Genomic DNA, 27,469 nt, shown 5'->3' on the forward strand with positions numbered 1-27,469 from the left:
TTACAATCGATAAACGAATAAGCCGGTAGATCCACAACTGATGCCATACATTCAGTCAGAATACTGATGGAAAAGTACAGAGACAACAAACAAGACTTGCACATGATATTCATCGATCTAGAAAAAACTTTCGACCGGATACCGAGAGATTAATTAGGCACACTCTAAGGGCCCAGAGTGTCCCCGAGCATTACATAATGATTGTCAAAGATATGTACCACCAAGTATCAACAAAAGTGCGAAGTCCAGCCAGCACAAGCGATGAATTTCATGTTAAAGTTGGCGTGCACCAAGGTTCCGCACTCAGTCCTCTGTTATTTAATATTGTAATGAACCATCTCACCTCAAATATGCAGCGAGCGCCACCATGGAACATCTTATACGCTGACGATGTCGTCATCATCAGTGAAGATGTGAACAACCTGCAGCAGACTTTAGAAAAGTGGAGAGAAGCTCTGGAAACATCAGGTCTGCGAATAAGCAGAGAGAAGACCAAGTACATGCATTGTAACTTTAGTGGCATCAACAGCAAGAACACCATCCGTCTGCAGAACACCCAGCTAAAAGAAGTGGACCATTTCAAGTGCCTAGGATCAGTCATCAGTAAAGATGGGTCAATAGACACAGATATTACCCATCGCATAAATACCGGGTGGATGAAATGGAGAGAACTATCTGCGATAGCCGAATGCCCGTGCGCATAAAGGGACGAGTATACAGAGCAGCCGTCAGACCGGCTATGACATACGGAGCCGAATGCTGGCCACTCAAAAAGCAGCACGAACATTAATTGCACTGCGCAGAGATGAAGATGCTCAGGTGGGCAGGTGGTGTAACTAGGCTGGATCAGGTCAGAAACATACACATAAGAGGCACCTTTAAAGTAAGACCTATCCCAGATAAACTGCAGGAGAGCCGTCTGCGGTGGTACGGTCATGTTATGAGGGGACCATGCAACCACATGAGCAGAAAAGTGTTAGATATTGTAACTAAACCTCGAGGACGAGAAAGACCCCGAATCACATGGATGTCTATAGTAAATAAGAACCTGAAAGAAGCCCACATAAACAATGAGACGACCCAAGACCGAGCCACCTGGAGACACATGATACGGAGGGCCGACCCCAAATATAATGGGAAAAGGCCAGAACAAGAAGAAGATAAACGAATAAGTCAAAGACATTTCAAAGGCGAGCAAAGTAATAATGACCTTATTTTAAATAATAAAATAAAAAAGTGTATCAGTTAGTTAAAATGGCAGAGTCCCAGAAACTCTTTCATAAATCAATAAAAATAAAAGAAAAAATCCTCGTAATTAGTTCACTTTACAAGACGTAAGTTTATTTTATTTTTTATCAAACTAAAATTTTTTTCATTATCTCAATGCAAAAGTTATCAAATTTCACTTTTTTCTCACATTTCAATAGAGTATGTTACAATGGCTGTAACATAGAAAACAAATTAGTTTGTAAGGTGCTGCATTCAATATATGAGTCGTGCTTAAATAATATAAATTATTTCATAAAAAGAATTAATTGTATAAATATAAATTATCGTATATTGGATGCATCAACCTGTAGAGCTTGAATTCATTGTTTGTGTAAGGATGCTTCGTGAACATGATAGTCGTGATTACAGTCACAATTAGTAATTGTATCCAACAAATACAATGATTTATTAACTATAACAGGTCGACCTGGCACCACAAGCAGTTTTCATTGTTCATATTCTATGTTGTGTTGTTGTGTATGTTTGAATTCGGTATTATTTAAAGGTGCCCATATTGTATACAAAACAACAGTAACAATTTGTCTGCTTTCTTCCCCGACAAGAAGTGACCGAGATTTCTATTTTAGTGTCGTAATAGTAACCAGTTTATTATCATCGGTAGCTGTAATTAGTTTATTAGAATCACCCTACACAATAGCAAGAAAAGTTTATAATCACAACTAAATATTAATAAATAAAATAAATATTAATAAATATTTTATTATTTGGAAAAATATTATGTCTAATTAATTAACGCAATGTAAAATTACTCCAAGTTTTAAATTAATTCTTCCTGTCATGTATCAATAAATATAATAATAAGATAAAGTTATACCTGAGAATAAACCAAGAATATGCAAAATGTTTACAAATAGATATTTGGTTACTGTTGGTTTATTCGGACATATAACGTTTCCCGCGTTTATTTGCAACTTTGCAAGGCTGCTTGACATTCAGAAATTTCAAAATTATTTTTTAATTGACAGTATAGTTAGCGATATAGTCAACATTTTGCATATTCTTGGTATATTCTCAAGTATAACTTTATGCTAAGTTTATTTGTAAGGCTGAAATAGTTTTAAACTTGGAATAACTTTTTTTTATTGAACTGGAGGACAAACGAGCGTACGGGTCACATGGTCACACGGGAAACACCGCACAAGGAAGTTCATTCCACAGTTTTGTAGTACGTGGAAGAAAGCTCCTTGAAAACCGCACTGTGGAGGACCACCACACATCCAGATGGTGAGGATGATATCCTAACTTGAGGCGTGTCGTGCGAAGGTGGAATTTGGCGACAGGAATCAGGACACACAATGAAGCAATGTCTCTACGCAACGCCAAGTGATCCAGCCGTTCACAGAGCACCGGGTCCCCGATAATTCGAGCTGCTCTGAGTTGCACGCGGTAAAATGGATCGAGCTGATACTGGGGTGCGCCAGAACAGAGTTGACAGCAATACTCCATATGTGTATCTGGACCTGCGCTTTGTACAGCGCTAGAATGTGGGCCGGCTTGAAGTATTGCCGTGCTCTATTTATGACGCCCAGTTTCTTCGAAGCCAATTTGGCTTTGCTCTCCAGATGGCCGCGAAATTGGCAATCGCTCGAGATATAAAGATATCTATCGCCTAGTATCGAATTCTGGGTCTTTACCCAGAATTCTGATACTAGGCGAGGCTGTAAGGGAAGTGTTGTCGAAGAGCGGTTATACGAAAAATTGGGTTTTTTTAGTGGTAAACGCGCAAACTTGAGACTTCTGGGGGTTAAATTGGACAAGGTTCAATTTACCCCATTCCGCGACCTTCTCAAGGGAGGACTCAATAGAAAACACAAGTTTCTCCCGGCACTGGTCGATTTCCCGAGAGAGACCTGCATGGCCCATGTATATGGCATCGCCCGCGCTGTCGAACTTTACTTCGCGTTTAGTAATAAGACAGTTTAACTTTTAACACGATTCATATATTGGATGCAGCACCTTACAAACTAATTTGTTCTGTATATTATACCCATTGTAAAATAACTTATTGATTGAAAAGAGTGTCCGTTAAGTTTCTTGTTTGTTCTTCTCACGAGCTCTACTTTTCCGAACATAATAATATGGTAGATTCAGTAATTTAAAAGAAATACTTATAGTGATGATTAAAATCGCTTAATTAAAGCCTAATTGAATATTTTGTTATTTTAGAATATCATCATCATCATCAGCTGAAAGACGTCCACTGCTGGACACAGGCCTCCCCAAAGATTTCCACGATGATCGGTCCTGCGCTGCCCTCATACAACTTATTCCAGCGATCTTGACCAGATCATCGGTCCATATTTTGGGGGGCCTGCCAACACTGCGTCTTCCAGTAAGTGGTCGCCATTCGAAGACTTTACTTTACTGCCCCAACGGCCATCTGTCCGTCGAGCTATGTGCCCTGCCCACTGCCACTTCAGTTTCGCAATCATTTGTGGTATGTCGGTGACTTTGGTTCTCCTACGGATCTCCTCATTTCTGATTCGATCTCGTACTCTCAGCATAGCTCTCTCCATTGCCCTCAGAGCGACCATGAGCTTTCTCACCAGGCCCATAGTTAGCTATTACTATGACTATAAAAAGCTGAAATTATGGCTATATTTTATTAAGAATATATAGATTACACATACCTCCGTACAAAGGACGATACTGTCTGTTAAACAGATGGTACACGCTTGCATGTGCCTTGAGTAGGTTATGTGTGCAGAGGTATTCTGCTATTCCGTGTCTGTTCAAGGCCGGAGCTCTGTACGTGCCTCCATAACCTTCAATGCACGTTTGCATCGGCTCATTAAAAGTGACCCAATATTTCACCTTATCAGCGAAGTTCTCGAATAATATATTAGCATAATCTGTATAATAGTCTATGATATGAGCGTTTGTCCAGCCTCCAATGTCTTGCAGTTTCTGCGGTAAGTCCCAATGGTAAATGGTGACCATTGGAGTTATATTATATCGCTCTAGTTCGTTTATGAGGTTTCTGTAATACTGGAGTCCAAGTGTGTTCACACTGTTCGCAAGTCCATTCGGTAATATCCGCGGCCAGGATATTGAGAAGCGATAAATGTCTACACCAAGCTCTCGTACCATCTGGACATCTCGTTTGTATAAATGGTAGGAGTTAGCCGCGACGTTTGGTGTTGATCTATCCCTGACAAACGTTGGGTTCGAGTGTACTAGTTGATCCCAGATGCTCGGAGATTTCCCTAAAATAAAAATTTGGATGTTATAATCTTAATATATATAAATCTCGTGTCACAATGTTTGTCCTCAATGGACTCCTAAACTAATGAACGGATTTCAATGGGGATTACTTCATGGAGTGCAGTTTAGTCCAACTTAAGAGATAGGATAGTTTTTATTTCGATCAGTCCCAAACCCATAATTATTTTTATTTCCAATATTTGTTTTGTTTGTGCAGTTCTGCTGTGAAACAATTTCATTATAACAACAAGGAGCATATTATTATGTTACAATGAAAAATTATTGACAAATTCATCAAAAACGGTATTTTATTTATTATGTACAGAACAACGTCTGTCTGGTCAGCTAGTTAAGTTATAAAAATGGTTTCTTTAACATGAGAAGCTGTAATGTATTTGACGTCCAGAACAACATTTGAAACATGTACTTTATATATTTTAGTAGCGTACGTTATATTTAACTTTTTATTAATCAAATTAACTCATTATGTTCTAGGCTTCCGGGGCATAAAATAATAGGCCAGTCCCAGGTGTCGTAAGAGGTGACTATGGGCATTTACCAGTGGGAGGCTTCTTTGCACAGTATACCAGCTAGATTATGGGCACTTATACTGGTCTTCAAGCAGTAATGTGAAAGTATTATCGATCTGAAGGGCACCGTAGCTAGTGTAATAACTGGGCAAATGAGACAACATCCTATGACGTCTCAAGGTGACGAGCGCAATTGTAGTGCCGCACAGATTTTTTGGGTTCATCAAGAATCCTGAGTGTGCACTGTAATGTTTTTTTTTTGATGAAAATAAGGTACGAGACGAGCAAAACGTTCAGTTGATGGTAATTGATACGCCCTGCCCATTACAATGCAGTGCCGCTCAGGATTCTAGAAAAACCCCAAAAATTCTGAGCGGCATTACAACTGCGCTCGTCACCTTGAGACATAAGATGTTAAGTCTCACTTGCACAGTAATTTTACTAGCTACAGTGCCCTTCAGACCGAAACACATTGCTGCTTCACGGCAGAAATAGGCGCCGTTGTGGTACGCATAATCTAGCCGGCATCCGGTGCAAAGGAGCCTCCCACTGGTAGATGTTGGTATGTTCAGGACGTATCAATTACCATCAGCTGAACATCCTGCTCGTCTCGTCCCTTATTGTCACAAAAAATGATTATTTTAAGAATTGAAAACAAATGCACCTACAGTGAGAACTTCAAGGAAAAACAATAGTTTGTGCAAGAAGCATTGTGTGTGCTAAAGTCTGATGCTTTACGTCCATTGTAGTTTTTCTCCAGTAGGCACTTTTATTCATCAGTATGTATAATACATATCTATCAGAAATATGCCAGGAAAAAAGAATAAACTGTACAAGCCATTTAATAAGTTATCTAGAGCTAAGGGCTCCTTCATAGGCCTTGATGAATTTTACAATAAAATACCACACAGTATACTAGAACTCGCATAAATTCAAGAAATAATGAGCACATATTAACGCTTCTTTGTCAATGAAGAAGAATATAGAGTAATGAATGATGCACGGTGCTTGTCTAGTTCTGCGCAGGCCACCTAAAATGGTATAATATTACAATAAATAACCTTAGTTGTTATATGTGTTAAAAGATGGACTGAAAGTTTCATAGAGAGAGTTTCTTGCGCCGCTCTGGGAGAGTTCCTTGGGCCGCTTCTTCTCTCTCAGGGCGCCATTTGTTTCCGAAGCGGTAGTAGTATGTAGAAAGAAATGACATCAAAAAGAATTCTAAAGGAATTAATTATGAGAAAATAAATGCCTTTTATGCCTTTTCATATCAGTTCTTCTCCCCATGTCAAAGCCCCCTTTACTAACTGATTCTGACTGACCCATGACGTTTATCCAAGTGTTGTTGCAATATAAAATGTTATTGTCACTTCCTTAATCCCGAAACTGAGCGAATAATAAGTATTTCAAAATATTAATCATAATTAGTAAAATTTATAAAAAAATATATTTTCTAATGAGTTTTGATTACCATCTTCGTTCCAGGCACCTTCGATTTGTATTGCTGCAGTAGAAACACCGAAAAGGAATTCTTTCGGGAAAGTATAGTTTGATTTGGCACCACCCGAGAAGTTAACTGCTATGCAATTACTGAAAATAAATAATATTTAAACATTTCGATGTACATAGTTACACAATAATTTGTCAACAATAACGTCACCCTCATATATGTCAATGACAAAAACAATTACTTTAATAATTATCACTCGTTTTACAGTCAAAATATAATTTGCAATATGAGTCAAAAGTAGACCACTTTTAAACTGTAAAGTTTCAAATAAAATGTATCGTACCACTTCAACATCGTAGGGAAAAAGGGGTAACAAAGTGGTAGGTTACACGGTGATGAACAAGTGGAAATACATACTCGAAAAGATTATCTAGGGTACTCCAAGACTTTGAAGAGCAAATAAAATCATCAACAGAATTCGATTTTTTAGCCTTTTAACTCGATCTATGTCAGTCTGATACAAATAATAATAGGCTATTCTTCATTTGTTTTAAAAATATTCTAAAATGATCGTCAAGATTCAATTTTATATTATTTCTTCAAAATAATTCCACTTTATTATAAGAAAAATTGTTTTAAATGATAAATAGTCCCGCCCAAAAGGGAGCCGCCATGATCGTCATGAAACGTCAAATATGCGGTGCACAACTTATTGATTTTTCTAAGGTTAAAAATGACTTTTCCTATGTCATTCACTGAAAAAATTGCGAGTTTTCTGTAGACTATTTCAATGTGTACAATACTTAGTACATTATTTTGATAAATCTCGTAGGGTTCAGCCTGCGTTTGCAATGTAAGCGGAAAAAAATTAATTATTTACATCACATTAGAAACCTCAAAAATAACAGTATTTCTCCACTATTTAATGGATGTTATTATACATATAAACCTTACTCTTCAACCACTCTATATATTTAAAAAAAACCGCATCAAAATCCGTTGCGGAGTTTTAAAAATTTAAGCATACATAGGGATATAGGGACAGAGAAAGCGACTTTGTTTTATATTATGTAGTGATTATTATTTATAGATGTGTATGTATGGAAAAAGCGACAAAATAAGCAGCATAAATATAGTAACATGACCTTAAACGTAACTGGTTAACCTACGTTATTTACTCATGTGGTAAGAGTATACAGTATTCGGTTATAACGCTTCAATAACTATTTTCTACAAATTAACATAATTATATATTCAATAATTTTGTATAGTCTCTTGGACAGATGGTTGTGGTTAGCAAGCAGGCACGCACTTGCTTATTTTAAAAGTTGAGATGTAGCTATTAGGTATATTATTCTTGAGACCCTCCTGACGTCTCAGTGTACAGGTCACCTAATGTTAGGTTATCACCGCCGCCCACATTCTCTTACAACAACAGAAGAATGATGTACTTAAATGTAAATCTTGATATAAAAGAGTGGCATTGAGTTTCTTGCTACTTCTTCTCATTAGCTCAACCCTTTACGAAGTAGCGGTAGATTCAATAAGAAAAAAAAATTTATTTTTGACCTACGTGAATAAACGGATTTTGATTTGATTTGATTTGATTTGAATCATAAAAGCGATGCTGGCATTTTAGAAAAGTGTACGCGCTTTTTTAAGGGTACCCATGTATTACCGTCCTGGGAACATCGCAAATGGAAGCTAGGTTGTACTTTGAAGAAAGTACTTTGTACACTGTGGAGGATGGGGATGATATCCTAATTTAAGGCGTGACGTTCGAAGGTGGAATTGGGTGGCGGAAACAAGGTTAAACAGCTTTTCGGGACACTCCCCGTGATAAATGCGGTAGAAGACACACAATGAAGCAATGTCTCTACGCAACTCCAAATGATCTAGCTGTTTGCAGAGCACTAGATCCCCAAAAATTCGAGCAACTCTGCATTGCACCCGGTGAAATGGTCCGAGCACGCCAAACAATATGAAAAAATAATAATACTTTGTTCTAATATCTCTAAAATAGTTTTTGTATACTGATGCATAGACTTAGAATGTACTCGCGTATAGACGACAATTTTTTATTTTTACAAGCTTTTATTATGTATGTCATTTTTTTTTTCATCTATGGTCGTTCAGGCAGGAATTGATGTTAATTTTAAATTTCAACCATTATCTTTTCAACCAAAGCGTGTTTTTTTAGTTTTTTTTGACTATTTTTATTATATTTGTCATTGTTTACGTTAGCTAGTATAATAATATTCAAAATAATCCCATCCGTGTCTGTGGCGTGCTCCAACTGTTTGCGACCTATCAATCAAAATCAGTTCTAGTAGTAACAGTTGATTCACTTTCCGTTTCTATCGTTAGAGGTGTTATGCAGAGAGTATTTTAAACTTAACTTTCTTATATAATATCAAATTAGAGATAGTTCAAACTAGTAAAGTTCTGTTCCGAAATAAGCCATTCATTTGTGTTCGCTTATTTAGATTAATGTTTATTAGCACGTGACTGTATTATTTTACACGTATTACATATATTATTTTCGAATTTAAGTTCTAAGTAATATATTACTGTATTTGCAGCAATTTCTCTAGTGACCATATGGAACGTTTTGCTCTATGGCCGGTAGGTAGTGAAATTACTGGCCTCATGGCCATTTTAATGGGTTCATGCTGTGCTGTATCTGTAAGCCACCCTTTTCCTCCTTCATCCATCTTCAAGAAGTTTCAAATCACCACTTCTCCTCTCAACTTTATATGATGTGATATCCATGGTCTCTATTTCTCTTCTTTCGTGGTATTAATGACAAGATAGTGTCAAATTCCGTATTGTCATCATCATTCGATGAGCTTTCAAGACTATCCAATATTAAATCCATTGTGTCGATCGTGTCCATATTCTACTCTCAATATAGATCTGGATCTATATACTAGATACTCTAAATAGTTTAGATTATATCGCGTAATGTGAACGCCATGCTATATAGTATAGCTTTAGGTCCTTATTTGCTATACGTCATATCACAGCAATATAGCGTAGTCTAAAAAGAGCTTAAGACAATATTTACACGTAGTATTTAAAGAAGTTCAAAACCTATCCACATCACATTTATTTTGACTTATCTAAAGATTAATCTTTAACGAAGAAAAAATATTCTTAATATTATGCTTTGTAATTTTCGTAGTGTTTACCTCAAACATAACAATACGCTTTTGACTAAGCTTGTGAATATTTCTCAGATAATTTTAATCGTATTATTAAAAAACACATTCATTGTTTTCAAAGAAAATAAACACAGAATAACATAGGTGCATATAACTTATAATTACAAATTAAAATAAATACAAAGGGAAACGGATTCTGCTGCTCGGCGTACATTACTCCAAGCAGCGCTGGTTGCCGCCCTGTGCTGTTATCAGGGAACTATTAGTCCACGCCCTCCATATATGAATCATCAATAATATTTAAAACAATTAAACTTACAAATTTTATACATTAAAATAACTGATACTGTGTTTCATATAATAATACTAGCTGACCCAGCAAACGTTGTATTGCCGATATTAAAATCGCGATACAAAAGTAACTGTTGATGTAGATCGGTGAAAATTTGAAGTTGTATGTATTTTTAATGCAGACTCATAACCAATCAAATTTAAAAAAAAATTCAAAAAAAATTAAAAAAAAAATCGTGTGGACCACCCTTAACATTTAGGGGGACGAAAAATAGATTTTGTCCGATTCTCAGACCTACCCAATATGCACTCAAAATTTCAAGAGAATCGGTCAAGCCGTTTCGGAGTAGTTCAAAGTTTAACACCATGACACGAGAATTTTATGTATTTGATATTAAAATCTGTCATATTACATATTTAGAATATATCACACTGTACTCTTGTTTGTGTGTGTGTTTGAGAGAGAAATGAAATGAAATGAAATTGCAATTTATTTGCAAGAAACATTGTAGTTAAGATGTTAACATAATATTGTTGATAATCCAATATGTTTCGTCAATTGACATGCAAAATATCAATTGTCTAAATACCAACACAATACTGTTATACTGAAACATGTCGGATTTTACAATTCTATCATTAATATTTATAAAATTAAAATTTAAAGATATTATAATATAAGACGTAAATAATTTTATAATTCATTTAGTACCTATGTATAATGTTAATAAATTCAATGTCATAAAAGTATATAGGTTATATTAATATCAAACAGACTAATTCATAATGATAATTCATTTTGTATTGAAAAATTCATTTAAACTATAGAAGCACTTATTTATTAACCACTGATGCAGTTTTCTCTTAAAAAGAGAGAGAGAGTGAGTGTGTGTGTGTGCTCATAAATGTAGCATTGTATATAATAGGTTAACCAATAATTTGTGTGGACGTGTGATCATTCATATCGTGTATTTAAATAAATAACCTGTCATATTACATAATTAGAATATATCACACTGTACTCTTGTTTGTGTGTATGTTGAGAGAGAGAGTGAGTGTGTGTGTGTGTGCGCATAAATGTAGCATTGTATATTATAGGTTAACCAATAATTTGTGTAGACGTGTGATCATTCATATCGTGTATTTAAATAAATAACCTGTCATATTACATATTTAGAATATATCACACTGTACTCTTGTTTGTGTGTATGTTTGAGAGAGAGAGTGAGTGTGTGTGTATGTGTGTTCATAAGTGTAGCATTGTTTATAATAGATTAATCAATAAATTGCGTAGACGTGTGATCATGCATATCGTGTATTTAAATAAATAACCTGTTTTATTGTATACTTGCGTGTAAATGATAACAACTGTATCAGCGAGAATAATGCGTACTAGATATAGATAATGTTAATTGTTTATTTTTCCTTGCCTTTTAATAAATACCAGTATATTACAATGTTATCTACTTATGCGTTAATTACACGACATATTAATTGCGCTGGGTTTTTTTTATATAATTGTAGAAAATTTATTGAATTATGCGTCATTTTGTGGAAAAACATAATTATCCAAGTGTTAATTCCGCTTAGATTTGTCTTTAACCACCGAGTCAACATCTCCTCAGGATGCCTCGTTTAGAGGCGAAACACGTGTCGATTAAACGGCATAAAGGCATTTATTTTCTCATAATTGATTTCTTTTGAATTTTTTTTTTTGATATCATTTCTAATATACTAGATACTACTACTGCGTCGAAAACAAATGGCGCTCTGAGAGAGAAGAATTGGTTAAAGACAAATCTAAGCTGAAATTACACTCAAGAAAACTCTTAGCACGAATGCTATAAATGTCATTATATATTAAAAGATATATAATTATACTAGCTGACCCGACAGACGTTGTTCTGTACATAATAAATAAAATACAATTTTTATGAATTTGTCAGTAATATTTCATAAATAACATCAATAATTATTTCGTAAAATATGCTCCCTCCGGGTCTACCATGAACTCTTATTGCGATTCAATTGACAATCTAAAATGAACTGCTTTCTATTTCGTACCACGACTTGATTAGAGCTATCTATTTTAAGTTGACGTCAAACCTACTGATTAGATCGAAATTATGTCAATTGAATGTCAAAAATGATGTCAACTGAATCGCAAACTGATATAGTTCGTTCATTCGTTCGTACCATGAGGTAATATTTCAAACTAAACTGGATAACTTATGTGTCAAGGTGAGCGATTCGAAAAAAGTTCCTACTTCCTTAGAGGAAAGTGAATCGTATTGTTTATAACTATTAAAAAATAGTGAAAACATACAGAAAAGGAAAATTTTATTGATGAAAGATGAGATGAGGATACTTTATTGGACTTTTTTGTAAAACATAATACTGAAAATAAATACCAAAAATGAAAATACTAAGGACGAGGCGGTAAGGGCCCGGGCGGGTAGGCTTGTTCGCCAGGACGAATTAAAAAAAATGTACTCTGTGCTCCTATCAAATCAAACATCAATGGAGGTACGTTCATAACTCGTTATTTTTCCGAAAACATCTAAGCAAACATTTAATTTGTAATTCTAAGAACTATATTTATTTATATTACTATTATTTAATAAGTACAAAAAATAGCTTAATGGTTTATAATTTGACGCTATAATGAAATGAATTTTAAAATGTATTTTTACTATTTTCTACGAAAAAAACCGCTAAAATCATATCATTTTAGGTTTCGAAACGCACCGCATATGGTTCGAGTTAGAGAGACAAACTTATGCAACGATTGTAGAGCGTCATCTCTTTCTCACACCACGGACCACAGACAAATTTATTTCGTTCATTCTTCATAAGCGATCCATACGCCATTCAGTAAAAGGCACTTCATGGTACGAATTCAGTTAGGTACCTCTATGGTAGGCTATAGCGCATATATCGCGCTATATAGTATCTAGATGGTAGGCCCTCTGTTGTTATAATGAAATTGTTTCACAGCAGAACTGTCAAACCATGCGTCAATAAATTCTCTCATAGAAACAATGACGTTTATGTATAGAACGTCATTGCATAGAAAATATTATGTCCATACAAAACAAATATAGGAAATGAAAATAATTATGGGTCCCAATCGAAATTAAAACTGTCCTATCCCTCAAGTTGGACTAAACTGCACTTCATAAAGTAATCCCCATTAAAATCTATTCATTAGTTTAGGAGTTCACGGGAAACAAACATGACCCTGGATTTATATTTAATATATAAAATTCTCATGTCGCGGTGTTTGTAGTTAAACTCCTTCGAAATGGCTTGACCGATTCTCATGAAATTTTGAGTGCATATTGGGTAGGTCTGAGAATCGGACAACATCTATTTTTCATCCCCCTAAATGTTAAGAGTGGACCACGCCAATTTTTTTTTTTTTAATTTTTTGACATTTTTTAAATTTGTTTGATTATGAGTCAGCATGTATACATAAAAATACATACAACTTCAAATTTTCACCCATCTACGCTCAACAGTAACTTTTGTATCGCGATTTTAATATCGGCAATACAACGTTTGCTGGGTCAGCTAGTATTATATAAGAAGGTTCTTGTTAGAATTGTATATAGGCAATTGTTAGTGTAGTTGAATTCCTATGGAAGGCTTCGCTTCATACTCGCGTAAATTGTTTGTGGCAATTGCTGGTCCTAACATCGTGCTCGGTCCCTGCTAGAGGTGACTGATCGATCCTGACACTTCGTAATCGTTTTATTAGTAATAAAACATTGTAATTTGTAGTTTATTTTCTTACAATTACTATAATCGTATCCTTTTTAATTTTTTTTTAAATGTTAGCTGGTGCACGCATTAGTTCTTTAGCTTACATAAATTGAATTTGAAAACACAATTTATGAACAATGCGGGACTCGAACCAACCGAGTTCGAGTGACTGATCGTTGATAAATATTATTATATTGTATGTCTAGTTCAACTCTCAGGTTGTGGCTTCATATTATACACGATATACTTTACAGTTGATACCCTGCTAAACCCCAATATTTGCATATTTGGAAATTGACTTGAGATGTCGCTCTTGCAAATCTAAACAATTTGCAATTTTAAAAATAACAAATAGCTAGATAGATTCTTTAGCTAATTAAAGTCAAAATATTTTTTTAAGAAATCTTAAGTGAGCATAGTAAGAAGAAAATCGGCTTGCAGTAGCGTAATGTTTCGCGCAGGTTAATGTCGAGGACCGAAGCCCCGTCCGTCCACCACAGTATGACAGCGGTCCTCAAGAAGATTTCCCCAGGAGAGTATGCCAGAGTCGGGGAATCAAATCCAATCAAATCAAAATCACTTTATTCATGTAGCTCACGGAAATGACACATATGTATGCCAAAAAATATAATTTTTTTTCTTATTGCATCTCCGCAGTGAGCCCTTTATGAAGTAGCAGTCTACTTCGTAAAGGGCTCAACACTTTGAGAAGAAGTAGCAAGAATACCAGTCTTTTGAATCATGATTTACATTTTTATCGTTTTATAAATCATTTCAATTACATTTTAATATGTTAAAAGATGCAATAATAACATACTCAAACTTCAAAAAGTCATTGCCTTACACAAGTAAGTCAAAATTCTTCCCCGACTATTCTCGCTCGGGCCACTCATTGTATTCTGCGGAAGGCACAGAAACCGCTTTTTCGAGGATTAACGAGGCATCACAACGGCACCTAACTCCACACTTAATTTATGCGATGGTGTTCACTTTACATCAGGTAACCCGTACGCTCGTTTGTCGATTAAAATAGTGGTTCTTCTCATTAAAACGTAAGTTTTCCGCGAATTGAATTTTTTTTTTTTTTAATGATAATAAGGGACGAGACGAGCAGGACGTTCAGCAGATGGTAATTGATACGCCATGCCCATTACAATGCAGTGCCGCTCAGGATTCTCAAAAAACCCAAAAATTCTGAGCAGCACTACAATTGCGCTCGTCACCTTGAGACATAAGATGTTAAGCCTCATTTGCCCAGTAATTTCACTAGCTACGGCGCCCTTCAGACCAAAACACAGTAATGCTTACACATTAGGCGCCGTTGTGGTACCCATAATCTAGCCGGCATCCTGTGCAAAGGAGCCTCCCACTGGTAAAATTACTATTGCTGTTGGATGCGATTACTAATTAGTACAGTAATCACGACCATCATGTTCACAAAATATACTTACACAAACAATGAATTCAAACTTTAAAAGTTGATGCATCTAATACACGATAACATATATTTATACAGTTTATTATTTATTTCTATTCTATATCTATATATTATTATCTATTTATATATTACAGCTATTGTAAAATATCTGTTGGCCGTTGAGTTTCTTGTATATTAAATATATAAAATATAGTAGACCAAATAATTTAAAAGAAACATTTATAGAGACGCTTCAAAAGCGTTTAGTTTAAGCCTAATTGAATAAAGTTTATTTAACTTTGGCTTTTGATAAAAAATAACATTTTAATAACACATTTAGAGCAATGCCGCCTAAGCCAGGAAGTCCTTCTACGAGCTTTCTGCTTCCGGAAAATCAGTCCCTTTGACAATTTAAGGTCACACATAGATCGGCTTGAAAGATTTATGTGTTTAACTGACACACTCTTACTACACTAAGTGCTAATATTGCATACAGCATTATGGCCTTAGTAATAAAAGTATAATTCACCTTGCACTCGAGACAAATTAACTTGAGACCTTTAGGACACGACACATTGTGACCTCTTGCATAATAAGTTAAGATATATTATTGTTGATTGAGTTTGTAATAACGGTTTTAAAAGTAATTGCAGTTATAAAATAATCAACTGTAGTTTGAGTTGAGCAATCATTTGGTATGTTAGATTGGCGTTTAGATTTTATTGAATTATTTTATATGTTTTGATTTACAAATAACATAGTTAATTTTCTGAAACAGAATAAAAGGCATTTATTTTCTCAAAATTGATCCCTTTAGAATTCTTTTTGATGTCATTTCTTATACTACTAGATACTACTACCGCTTCGGAAACAAATGGCACTCTGAGAGAGAAGAAGCGGCGCAAGAAACTCTCCCAGCTCTTTTTTTGCGCTCTTTTTAATAAAAATATACAATATTGTACTGTCATTGCTATTGCAATAAAATAATCATAATCTAGTCCCAGGCTGTCGGATCATTTAGATATTCTGCTATAGAGTAATAGGATTAACGACAGAGCCATTTTTTAATAGATAATGCCTGACCAGTAGCTGGGACTTTATTATAAAAGTGTAAACATTTACCCTTAAAGCAATTATGTATATTATGAAGCTTACTAGAATTAATTAAAATCAATCCCTGATTCCTTGTGTTATAATAATTAAAATCACTATTAAGAGCAAAAAGGTGACGATTTTTGCGAACGAATAGAAGCCACCTTGGATCTTAGTCGGTTTAAATAGACAGACTAAACTTAAGCGGTGTTATTACAATAAGTAATATAAACATGGCTTGGACACGTGTTTTTTAAGAGACGTCTATAGATTGACGTATTAGAATAAATAACGCATAGAATTTTCTTAAAACATGTATTCAACGCGTGTTTAACTTTTTGTAAAAACACCGTAGCTGTCTTATATATTGTCGTAGTAAACGCGGAGTAAAGTTATTCTAAATTTAAAATTACTTCTCCCTGTCATGTCATTCTATAGCGACAAAGTTAAGATGAACACAGATGGTTATTAAGGCGCTGAAATAATCATATTTGAGACTTACAATATATGTATATATTTGAGGCAGATATGTAATCTCCAATCGGAACAATTAAAGATCTTGTAAAACGTTAAATACCATGTAATAAAAATTATTGAAATGAAGCTGTCTTCAACTTTAAATTTGCTACTGCTTGTAAACTACTGGTGATATTTTTATCGCTCTAACAAGAGAATATAGCTATTTTATTTCTCTAAAAAGCGAACGTTTTAAAAGTTAAAAAATACACATAACTTTTTTTTTTTTAGAGGAATCACAATAGCGTTGCCGGCCTTTAAGGAAGGTGTACGCGCTTTTTTTGAAGGTACCCATGTCGTATCGTCCCGGAAACACCGCACAAGGAAGCTCATTCCACAGCTTACGTAGTACGAGGAAGAAAGCTCCTTGAAAACCGCGCTGTGGAGGACCGCCACACATCCAGATGGTGGGGATGATATCCTAATTTGTGGCGTGTCGTGCGAAGGTGGAATTCGGCGGCAGGTATAAGGTTAAACAGCTCTTCGAAACACTCCCCGTATATGCGGTAGAAGACACACAATGAAGCGACGTCTCTACGCAACGCCAAGTGATCCAGCCGTTCACAGAGCACTGGGTCCCCGACTTTGATATAAAGGAGTTTTTACTATATTCATTACAAACAGCCGTCCGCGGGTCCGTGTGCGGGCGACGTGTGTGAATGATATATTTTGTTTGTGATTGGTATGCGCTCGTGATTCGAGATAGTTTGCTCCGCCCAAATGCTGAAGGTCATTGGCGTGATCCTGAGCCGTAATAAACGCAATGTAAAATTACTCCAACTTTAAAATTACTTCTCCCTTTCATGTAATTCTTTAGTAACAAAGGTAAGATATGGACAAAAAGTTTTAAATTTAGCTTTACTTTACTTTGCCTTTATTAATAACACAGAACAAAAGTTTTAAACTTAGAGTAACTTTACACTGCCTTTCTTAATAAGACAGTAGGAGTTGGCATAATTGCGGTAAAAGTCTGTTACTTTGATATTAAGTAGTCCCCAGACGATCAAACGGCTTGCCGGCAGATATATTGACAACCTGTATAGCCGAGTGGTTAGCGATCCTACCTACTAAGCTAGAGGCCCTGGGTTCGAATCCCGGTAGGTGCAAGCATTTATATGATGAATACAGATGTTTGTTTCCGAGTCATGGATGTGTTAATGTATTTATGTATGTTTATATGAATATATGTATGTTTAAGTAAGTATATTGTATTAAATATATCATTGTCTTGCAACCCATAACACAGGCTATATCTTATATCTTTAAACGAGCAATTCTTGTATATATATATATATATATATATATATATATAATAATAATCTGAATCTCGGAAACGGCTCCAACGATTTTCATAAAATTAAGTATGCAGGGGATTTCGGGGGTGATAAATCGATCTAGCTAGGATTCAATTTAAAAAAAATGCTTTTATCCATGTTTGAATGAGAAACAGCTACAATAACATTAGAATACAAAGGTAAATTTCGCCACTATATACAAGACTATTATAGCTCAGATGGGACATTCGGTGATCCGGAAAGCAGAAGACCCCGGTTCGAATCCAGATGTCCTATTAGTTTTTTTTTGTTCAAGTTTTGTACATTCTTAAAAATCCGAGCAAGGCTCGGTCGTCCTGATATTATGCTTAACTTGGGGCAAGATAATTTGCGTAAAAAGTGTGTCAATATTATTTTTATATTATGCGTTTACAACGTTTGTTTGATCAGTTGAATCGATTATTAGCTTTTCCAAAACGAATGCGCTCCGAGAGAGAAGAAACGGTGCAAAAATATTCACAGCAAGTATTTGTTTTTTCGCTCTATTACATAAAACATACATACTGTTTTGATTTACGTTGTTTTATATAAATTTTGCTTTTCATAGATTACTTTTAAACATTAGCTGTGACTTTATTATAAGTATGTGTCATGTATTTCCAAAAATCGGTTACAGTTACAGTAGATTTTCTTTTCTATGTTGCTGTATCTCCGTCAAAGATCTCCCTCGCACGCTTTGTTCGTCTATACGCTAGTATTTTGTAAGTCTATGGTATTATCTATACATCTATACATATAAATAAAATTAGAGTGTCTGTTTGTAATATTGAAATAACCGTTTTTTTCACCAAAATAACATTTTTTACAATTTTTGTCAGTCTTATTGTTCCGGCTAATCTCTGAAATAGCTTGACCGATTTTGACGGGACTTTTATTGGCAGATTGCTGATGTAGTAGTAACTCAGGCTACGTTTATTTTAGAAAAATAAAGTAATGTTGTAATGTCGAAAAAATGGTCTAACTCTAAAAAATATTTATATGGCAAAACAACGTTTGCCGGGTCAGCTAGTTAACTAATATAGTAAGATAATTTGATATGTCAAACGACATCACAGGCTCAGTTGCATAATATTAGCTGTTTAGTTAAGGCTTAAGTCAAATTTAACGTTAACAGAAACGTTCACTTTAACATAGACTGCGGAATGTGTTGCACCATCCTTTCCGTATTCGTTGGCATAGTTAAAGTTAAAAAGTGAAATAACAAATATTTAGTTGAAGCTTTTGACTTTAATTAGCTATTTAACATTAACAATAGCTTTAACCGGCAAAGATTGGACTTGTAACAGTTAAAGTTATGACGGCAGCTAAAAATTTCAAAATGATGCAACACATTTTTTTAACCAGTACATGTTTTAACATGATTGTTATTTTTAAAGTTAGTTGTTAAACATTGTTTTATTATGGTTAAAATTCATTATTATGTGGCAACTGACCCTTATAAATATGTATAAAGTGTAAAACAATTTTCCTCGAACAAAACATGTAGTTGTATGTAGTCTTTGATTGTATTTGGTACGTTTAATGAATGCTGTTATATCACCTAATATTAATGAAAGGGAACAAGTTTGGTCAAGGTAACTCGCGACTTGAATTGTAAAGAATAACTGTAAACTAAATAATAAATAAAAAAACCTTTGGAGAAATAGTCACCATTTCTTATAATCAATCATATTATATCATTAATATCATAGACACTTTTTGTCTCATAACATATACTTGACTGAAAAGGAGCATTCTTGATTGTGGCATATAGTTGAAAATGAGAGGCCAGCATGCCGGCTATATTATGGGTACCCCAACGGCTGCGGTGCCTATTTCTGCCGTGAACCAGTAATGTGTAAACATTATTGTGTTTCGGCCTGTAGCGGCCTATTTCGGCAAATGGAGACTTAACATTTTATGTCTTAGACGAGCGCAATTGTAATGCCGCTTAGGATTTTTCGATTTTTCAAGACTGCTGGCTGGGCGTATCAATTACCCTCAGCTGGTAAAAGGTAGTCTTATTAAGAGGCTTAATCACCTTCTCAAGGATCATAATATATAAACCTGTGCCTGACAACCTTTTCACAAAAACATGTCTCAACTCTCAGGCTGAGATCTATAGACCGTACCCACTAAGACTTTGCTCAGATTTAACTTAAGTAAAACTTAGCTAAGTGTATGCGAAGCATAATTGTTGATTTCGTTTTTATAGTCATAGTCATTTCAAAGTTTTTCGTAAGTAAAGTCTGAGCAAAGTCTAAGTATGTTCTATAATAGATCTCAACCTTAGTCACTAACTACAATAACGATAGCTAATAACGCCGCTAATAAGAAGCGGGAATATCTTAGTAAAAATTGAAATTTAGTTTAGTATGAAACGTGCATTCATTTGACTTATGTTTGAAATAGTAATTAAAATAATATGGCCACAAAGTATAATCCGGCTAAGTTTGAAAGCAAACAGTTGCTTAATCGTAGTTGTTTTTCGGCTGTCTCCGTTTTTTACAAGACTATAGTCGTCCTCTGTCAATCTATCAATAGCTACACGTTTCATATAATTTTTTTCTTAGATACGAAGAATATTAATATTCTAAGCTTAGATTGTTTCGCTAGGCTGCCACTAAACAATCACTGAAGTTAATAATAATAAACTCGGCCATTCATAACTTGTTGACATTTTTTTGCCAGTAAATACTTTTTTCTGTGACCTTCTTCTAGGTACCGCTTCAGAGATTGTTTTGATGTGACCACCTCAATCAATTTTATTACTTTAATCACCACTGTTAATAGCTATATATTTATATATATTATAGTGTACTAAATCATATTATAATACACGGAACATGTCTAGGTGCTATATTCATTTCGCGAGATACAATATTTTGCTTTCGAACAGGATTTCTTCAAATGCTTGCCGAATGCCAGGTTCAGAATTTAATTTTATTTAATTACAGCATTAGTAACAAGACCATCAGCTCAAGCCAAAAATACAATAATTAATTTTATTATTAATTAGTTATTATTTTAATAAAATTTAAATTCCCCATGAAAAATAATGAAATTTACTAAGATAATAGATCACGTTAATATTACCTTGATCAAAATCAGGTTATCTGCTAAGTTTTCTAATCAATAACAAGTTATTGTCTAAGATTTATCAATAAACCCTCCCCGTGGTAGAGGGACGAATAAATTACTAGCTATTTACAAGTTTATGTAAGGACGCGGATATGTTTTTTTTATGAGTTGTGAGATAATAAAGCTGATACTAAATTTATATCTCAATCCGAAAAGTCTAGCATTTGAAAAATACAAAAACCATGAGTAATTACGGAAAATCCTACCCACTGTTCAGTAAAGTTTTTTTTTTTATTTTAAGTCTAAAACTGTCGTAGTTAACACTCATAATCAAGCCGGAAAATCCATTACAAAAAAAGGTTTGACATGTGGCATGCCATATACATAACACCTTTTAAAAAGCGTATCCGCATTCCTTAACGGCAGTCAACTATAGATTACAGAAACTATAATATAAGACCTCTTTGCAGGGAACGCACCTATGTAGGTATCCTCTGGTGGTTGGGCAACAGTGACATATTTTTATCTGATGACCCGAAAGCTCTTTAGTCCTGCTATTGTAAAAAATAAAAATCGCGTGCGTCTCGGGACGTCCGGCATGTGATAACTTAAACTAATCTAAGTTGAACTATTTAATATTGAAATTGTTGATCTTGACAAAGGCTTTAGTTATTACTTAGATTGTATGTATACATGGGGCACACTAAAAGTTTTGCACTTCTAGCTAATGGGAATTATTTAAATTTCGAATGTTATATTTCTGTATTTTCCCCAAAATTAAAGATTTGATGAGAGGTTTCACCTTTACCAATTCCGAAGAGGCAGTGATAGCGTTCAATCAGCACGTAGAAAACATGCCTTCAGATCTGTGGTCCTCCTGTTTTAAAAAATGGTACGATCGCATGAAAATAAATGTTTAAAATGTAAAGGAGAGTATTTTGAAATGCAATAAACATAATATTTTGGTTATAACATGTTGTTTTTTATAAGTTACGCAAAAATTTTAGTGTGACCTACGTATTAATATGATAATGTGAGGAAATAAATATTAATAAAAACACTTATTGAATATACAATATATTTTATAATCGATACGTTGTGATTCCTCTGGTGTTGCAAGAGAATGTGGGCGGCGGTGATCACTTAACATCAGGTGACCCGTACGCTCGTTTGTCCTCCTATTCCATAAAAAAAAATAAGATGTTGTGTGCGGTCAATGTCCTTTTTGTATTGATTTGGGTTTTAGTAATGTTAGTATTTTTTTTAAAGTGAAACTTTTATTACATTGCCCCAAATTTTTTCATCCATCTATCGCATGACGCATTACAACCGGCCTTAAAGTCAGTCTGTTGCGCCAGACTTAGGCTGTTCACATGTTCACATGAGTTCAAACCCCATACCAAATATTTTGTTTAGTACTTTATATTTTTGTTTTACGAATAAGTACAGCCTTAATTTGTTTATTATTATTATTATGCCGATATTAATATTTAAAAAAAATCATATGCGTCATGGTTTGATAAAACCACATAGATTTCAGTTTTCATTACGCCGGTGAGGTGATGATGTTGTGATGATGTTCTAATTATTATTCGCTTTTGAATCTTTAAAAAAAATATATAATTAAATTCAAAATTGCTTATTCAATAGGATCAATGAAAAGACATTTACAATAAAATGCAAAATTTACTATCAAGACTCAGGAGAGAAGAAGCCACAGGAGGACTCGGTGTGCAAAAAATTTTTGTGAGTATTTCACTACTATTACTATTAATGAAGTCTTTTGAACTGTAATAGGCCTTATGACTCAATTTACTTTGATATAATATTTAAATCTCTTACTTGACAATTTTTGAATATTATATATACAATATCAGAGTATTGTATACAACAACAATTCTTCGGCTGTCTAATTGGTTTAGTAACTGAAAGAAATTGAGTGAAGAAGAGAAAGACTTTGAGGGATTAATTGAGAAAGTAAGATGTAACGTATTCTAATACAAACTATCACAAGAAATGCCAATAAAAATATCATCTAAGAAGAATACAACTAAAATGTCTTGGCATGATCTTCTTTTACTACTACAAATTACCACAAAAGATCTCTTCGCCAAGAATGTACTCAACCGTCAGAAATTAAAAATATCCGTTTTAAACAGGCTCTCGTTGATTTCTTTGTTCAACACTGGACATCTAATGAAATCTTAGAATATTGATGAAATGGTATCATTTATTGAAAATAAACAGATATTTATCAATTTCAGCCAATGTCATGATAACAACATTATATCAAGTAGGTATAGATGACAGTTTATCATGTCCAGAGCATGAAGAAGCTGATATTAAAATTGTTTTTCATGTTTGTAATATAGACCCTCAAGCAATTGTTATAAGATGTTCTGACACTGATTTTATAATATAATGATAATTATTTTAGGATATAATTGTGTATAATTTGAAAAATGTTGATTGAAATGTATAGTTATATAAGCAGGTAACGGAAATAACCAGAGATTCATTAATTTAACAAAAGTTTACGAGCATTGGGACCATATTTGTGTAGAAGTGTGCCAAGATTTCATGAATTGACTGGATGTGACTTTAAGGCGAAGGATAAGCAGAAAACACGGAAACAAGGTGTTTTTAAACAAGTTTGGTGGTGAAAATATAGCATTTGGAGTTATGAATACTACTTTATAGTGTTACACATACCCTTAATTCTTATTTGTAGGTTGCTAATGCACGATGTTCGTTATATCATCTTTTCTTTGCAGTTAAACAAGTTTTTTTCGGCATGACGCATTTGTTTAGTACTACTCTCAAAAAATTTAATCTTATAGCTTGTACTTTTTTTGTGTAGGTGCATTAATTCAGATTAGAAATCACTAAGCAGGATTGTGAGAGTGTAAACTGTTTGCGCCTGTTAATTTTTTTTTGTTTTGCACGCATAATTTTGGAAATATTGGCTTTGTTACATAGATGGCGGTCCGGCAGCCGTGAACTCATATCGTTCAAGGTCGCTGTCATTTAGTGACGCCTTAATCTCGCCTTTTAAAGAAACGTACACAAAGATCATTTAATGTATTAATGAAGAAGCATGAATATTATCAGCAAGCTTTTATGTAATTTTGCGATCCAAAGTCATTTACCGATGAGCATTTACAAGAAGATATTTTCAATAAACAACAAAAAAAAATCTGCGAAACTTATAGTGATCCTGGCATACTCGACCGCAGAACGAAGAATTAAATCCAAAAAAAATGTTGCTAGCAGTTTCAACAGCAGCTGAGTTATTTCAATAATTCTTACGAGCTAATTACATTGCTAGCATATGGAACAATGCAAATCAAAAGCAACCTACCCTTTCAACTCCTGAAAACAATTGCTGGACATTAGAATAAAACCAGCATTATTTTCATTGGTTTGATGGTTACCAATTACGGAGACGTTAAGTTCTTAGACCTTCAAGAATCAGGTACATCTTTTGACTCCCAAATTATATTAAAAAAAACTATCTATGCAGTTTTATGTTTTATTATTTTTTGATCTCTTTTTTTAAACAAGAAGCTGACGGCTGAAGCTGCAACGGCAATTATGACGACGATTAAGAGATAAACAAATATTTTCTTTACTTAATCATAGTAAATTTTTTTTTTTTTAATTTTTTTTTGTTTTAATCGTTCCAACTTAGTACAACCTTTTTATAATAAAATGAAAATAATTCTTCATGAGACAATATTGCGTCGAAGATTTTTTTTTCCGAATATGGTAGGGTACATACAAATTTATTTACTTAAATATTAATTAATGATCACTTTATTATTGAAGTTCGACTTATTTAAATAGAGATGCAAAAGTATTGGATCAAACAGTAAGTACATTAAAGATATTTAAGTATTTTACTCTGAGACATACGCACAGTACGAGAGCTTATTCTCTCGACTGAATATTTTTTGTGTTCAGGGGATGTTTGGTCACTACAATTTGTCTGACTAATGAAATATAACTTATGTAAAAATAAGAACAGTTAATTTTAGGTGCAGCTAGTCTGACAAAAGTTTCGGTTCATTGCAAGTGTCTGGCCCTTTGCCTGCCCTGCCCAGGTGTCACAGAGCGAGCTCCACAAGCACTAAGGTATTCAAAGAACATGAGACGCTACTGAGAACCTAAGGTTGACATCACTTATTAAAAGTCAAAAAAACTACCACCCATTCCAAAACGAATGCCTCAGACCTGAGAAGAATGGGCGCAACAAACTCAGTGGGCTTTTATTTTCCATCAAAAAATAATTACAAAGTAATACTGTACAATTAAACTTATTATTTAATTGCCTGAGAACGGTCGCCCCATTCCCAATCTGTGGTATTATTAAGAAAGTCATTTATATTATAGTAACCTTTACCACACAAACGTTTTTTAACAATTCTTTTGAATAACGTTATACTTTTGTTTTGAACATTTTTTGGGATCTTGTTGTAAAAGCATATACATCGCCCCACAAAAAACTTACTAACTCGACTTAGCCGAGTAGTAGGCACTATAAGCTTATGTGTGTTAACATTATGGTGAATTTACATAATGGATTTCAATGTGAAAATAAGTTATGTCAGATCCCTCTGGCGTCTTGGACTAAGTTAACGTTCTAGGAAAATAATAGGAGAATACGAATGAAGACCAAATCGTGGATAAGATCGGAACTTAACGTCAAACGGATTTGCGCGCTTTTTGTTCGCTTTACTATGGATTTCTTATAAGGCGCTCTAATGAATACTTACCCTACAAAAACGAAAGAATATGCATATTTTATACCAAATAGGTTCTTATATTTTTTTTTTATTTCGTCCACCAATTGGAATAAATACAATACATACATAAAGATACTGTCTTTGCTATAAACGCTATAAACCTTGAGGCATAAGATATAAAGACTTATTTACCAGTGGGAGGCTCCTTTGCACAGGATGCCGGCTAGATTATGGGTACCACAACGGCGCCTATTTCTGCTGTGAAGCAGTGATGTGTAAACATTACTGTTTCGGTCCGAAGGGCGCCGTACCTAGTGAAATTACTGGGCAAATGAGAATTAACATCTAATGTCTCAAAGCGCAGGGCGTATCAATTACCATTAGCTGAACGTCCTGCCCGTATCGTCCCGTATTTTCATAAAAAAAAAACGTTGAGCACGAAAATATTTTAATTTTAATATTAATACAAATAACTAATATTAATTAATAGTAATTAAATGAGTTATAATTTATACTACTCGTAAGTAATTCACCTTTTTGGAACTTCACAGCGAACATAATGCGTAAATAATGAACTGATTAAAAAAAATCCACAATAAAAAAAAACATTTACTGTTTAAATAGTTGAAATTTGATAATTATTATTTCTAAATTATTTTGTAATTCTTTAAAAGGTACTATCCTAATTTATTTCGGATTTGTAATAGTTATATTAACGTAATAGCTATCACTTAAAACTAATAAAAGATGCAATAATAGGTTAAAAACTTGTTAATGGAGACATTTTTATATTATCTGATAATAAACAAAAGGAAATTAACTTAACTGTATCAGTGTAATTATAGCATATAGATTTGTAGATACCTCATTAAAGGGAAGTACAACAGCTTTATATCGTTAATTACTACAAGAAATTCGATGAGATTGAATAAAATAGATATAATTTTCAGATCAAGTCATAATGGACTCTAGAAAGATTAAGTCAATTTTGAAGAAAAATATTTGAATAAAATTAAATAGTTCAGATAATAATATCATGACCAATTTGTATTTTTTCCAATAAGACTAAAAATCGTACAAAACTTACCGCATAAAAAATACTCCGAGAATAAATAGAAACCTAGACATTATTCTTATATCTATAATACCACTTAAAAATATCACTTTAACAATTCACTATTATTTCATTTAAACTAATTTCTATGCATGACTAAAACTGCGAGGTATATACAAAATAAGAACTTGTTTGTTCTGAAGGTTGACAGGCGTGTTATGCGCACGCAAAACTACCGAGCACTGCACGTTTCAACCGTTAAACTCTTTTATTCATCCACGATCGAATCAAACAGAGTGGATAAAGAGACATGAAACGTCATCTCCGCTCCAATCATGCTTGCTATTTCTGGCTGAATAGCATTGAACACTTTTACGTAAAAAATTGACTTCTGTTTCTTCTATAATTTGTGATACTGATACTAATTAACTGACTAACTGCAGAAGATGGCTATTCGCGCTATTTATAACCTAAGTCCTAATCATTGATAGCAAAATTTAAAGTAATAAACATCTTAACTGTTGCTTCACAATAATATATTGTAAATTTCATGTGTA

The 27,469-nt window shown here is 34.0% G+C and overlaps 1 protein-coding gene across 1 annotated transcript in view; it reads right to left on the reverse strand.

Annotated features, from left to right (window-relative positions):
- Positions 1–27,159, reverse strand: part of LOC126969395 (myrosinase 1-like) — a 48,951-nt gene extending 21,792 nt beyond the window's left edge. The window contains exons 1-3 of the mRNA XM_050814790.1: positions 26,946–27,159; positions 6,496–6,614; positions 3,921–4,496 (exon numbers count right to left, since the gene is read on the reverse strand). Coding sequence (XP_050670747.1) covers positions 3,921–4,496; positions 6,496–6,614; positions 26,946–26,986 — 736 coding nt within the window. The 5' untranslated portion in view covers positions 26,987–27,159. The remainder of the gene's footprint in view (positions 1–3,920; positions 4,497–6,495; positions 6,615–26,945) is intronic.
- Positions 27,160–27,469: the final 310 nt, after the last annotated feature.

This window comes from Leptidea sinapis, chromosome 18 (assembly GCF_905404315.1).
Source record: "Leptidea sinapis chromosome 18, ilLepSina1.1, whole genome shotgun sequence".
In the NCBI taxonomy this organism is placed as follows: Eukaryota; Metazoa; Arthropoda; class Insecta; order Lepidoptera; family Pieridae; genus Leptidea; species Leptidea sinapis.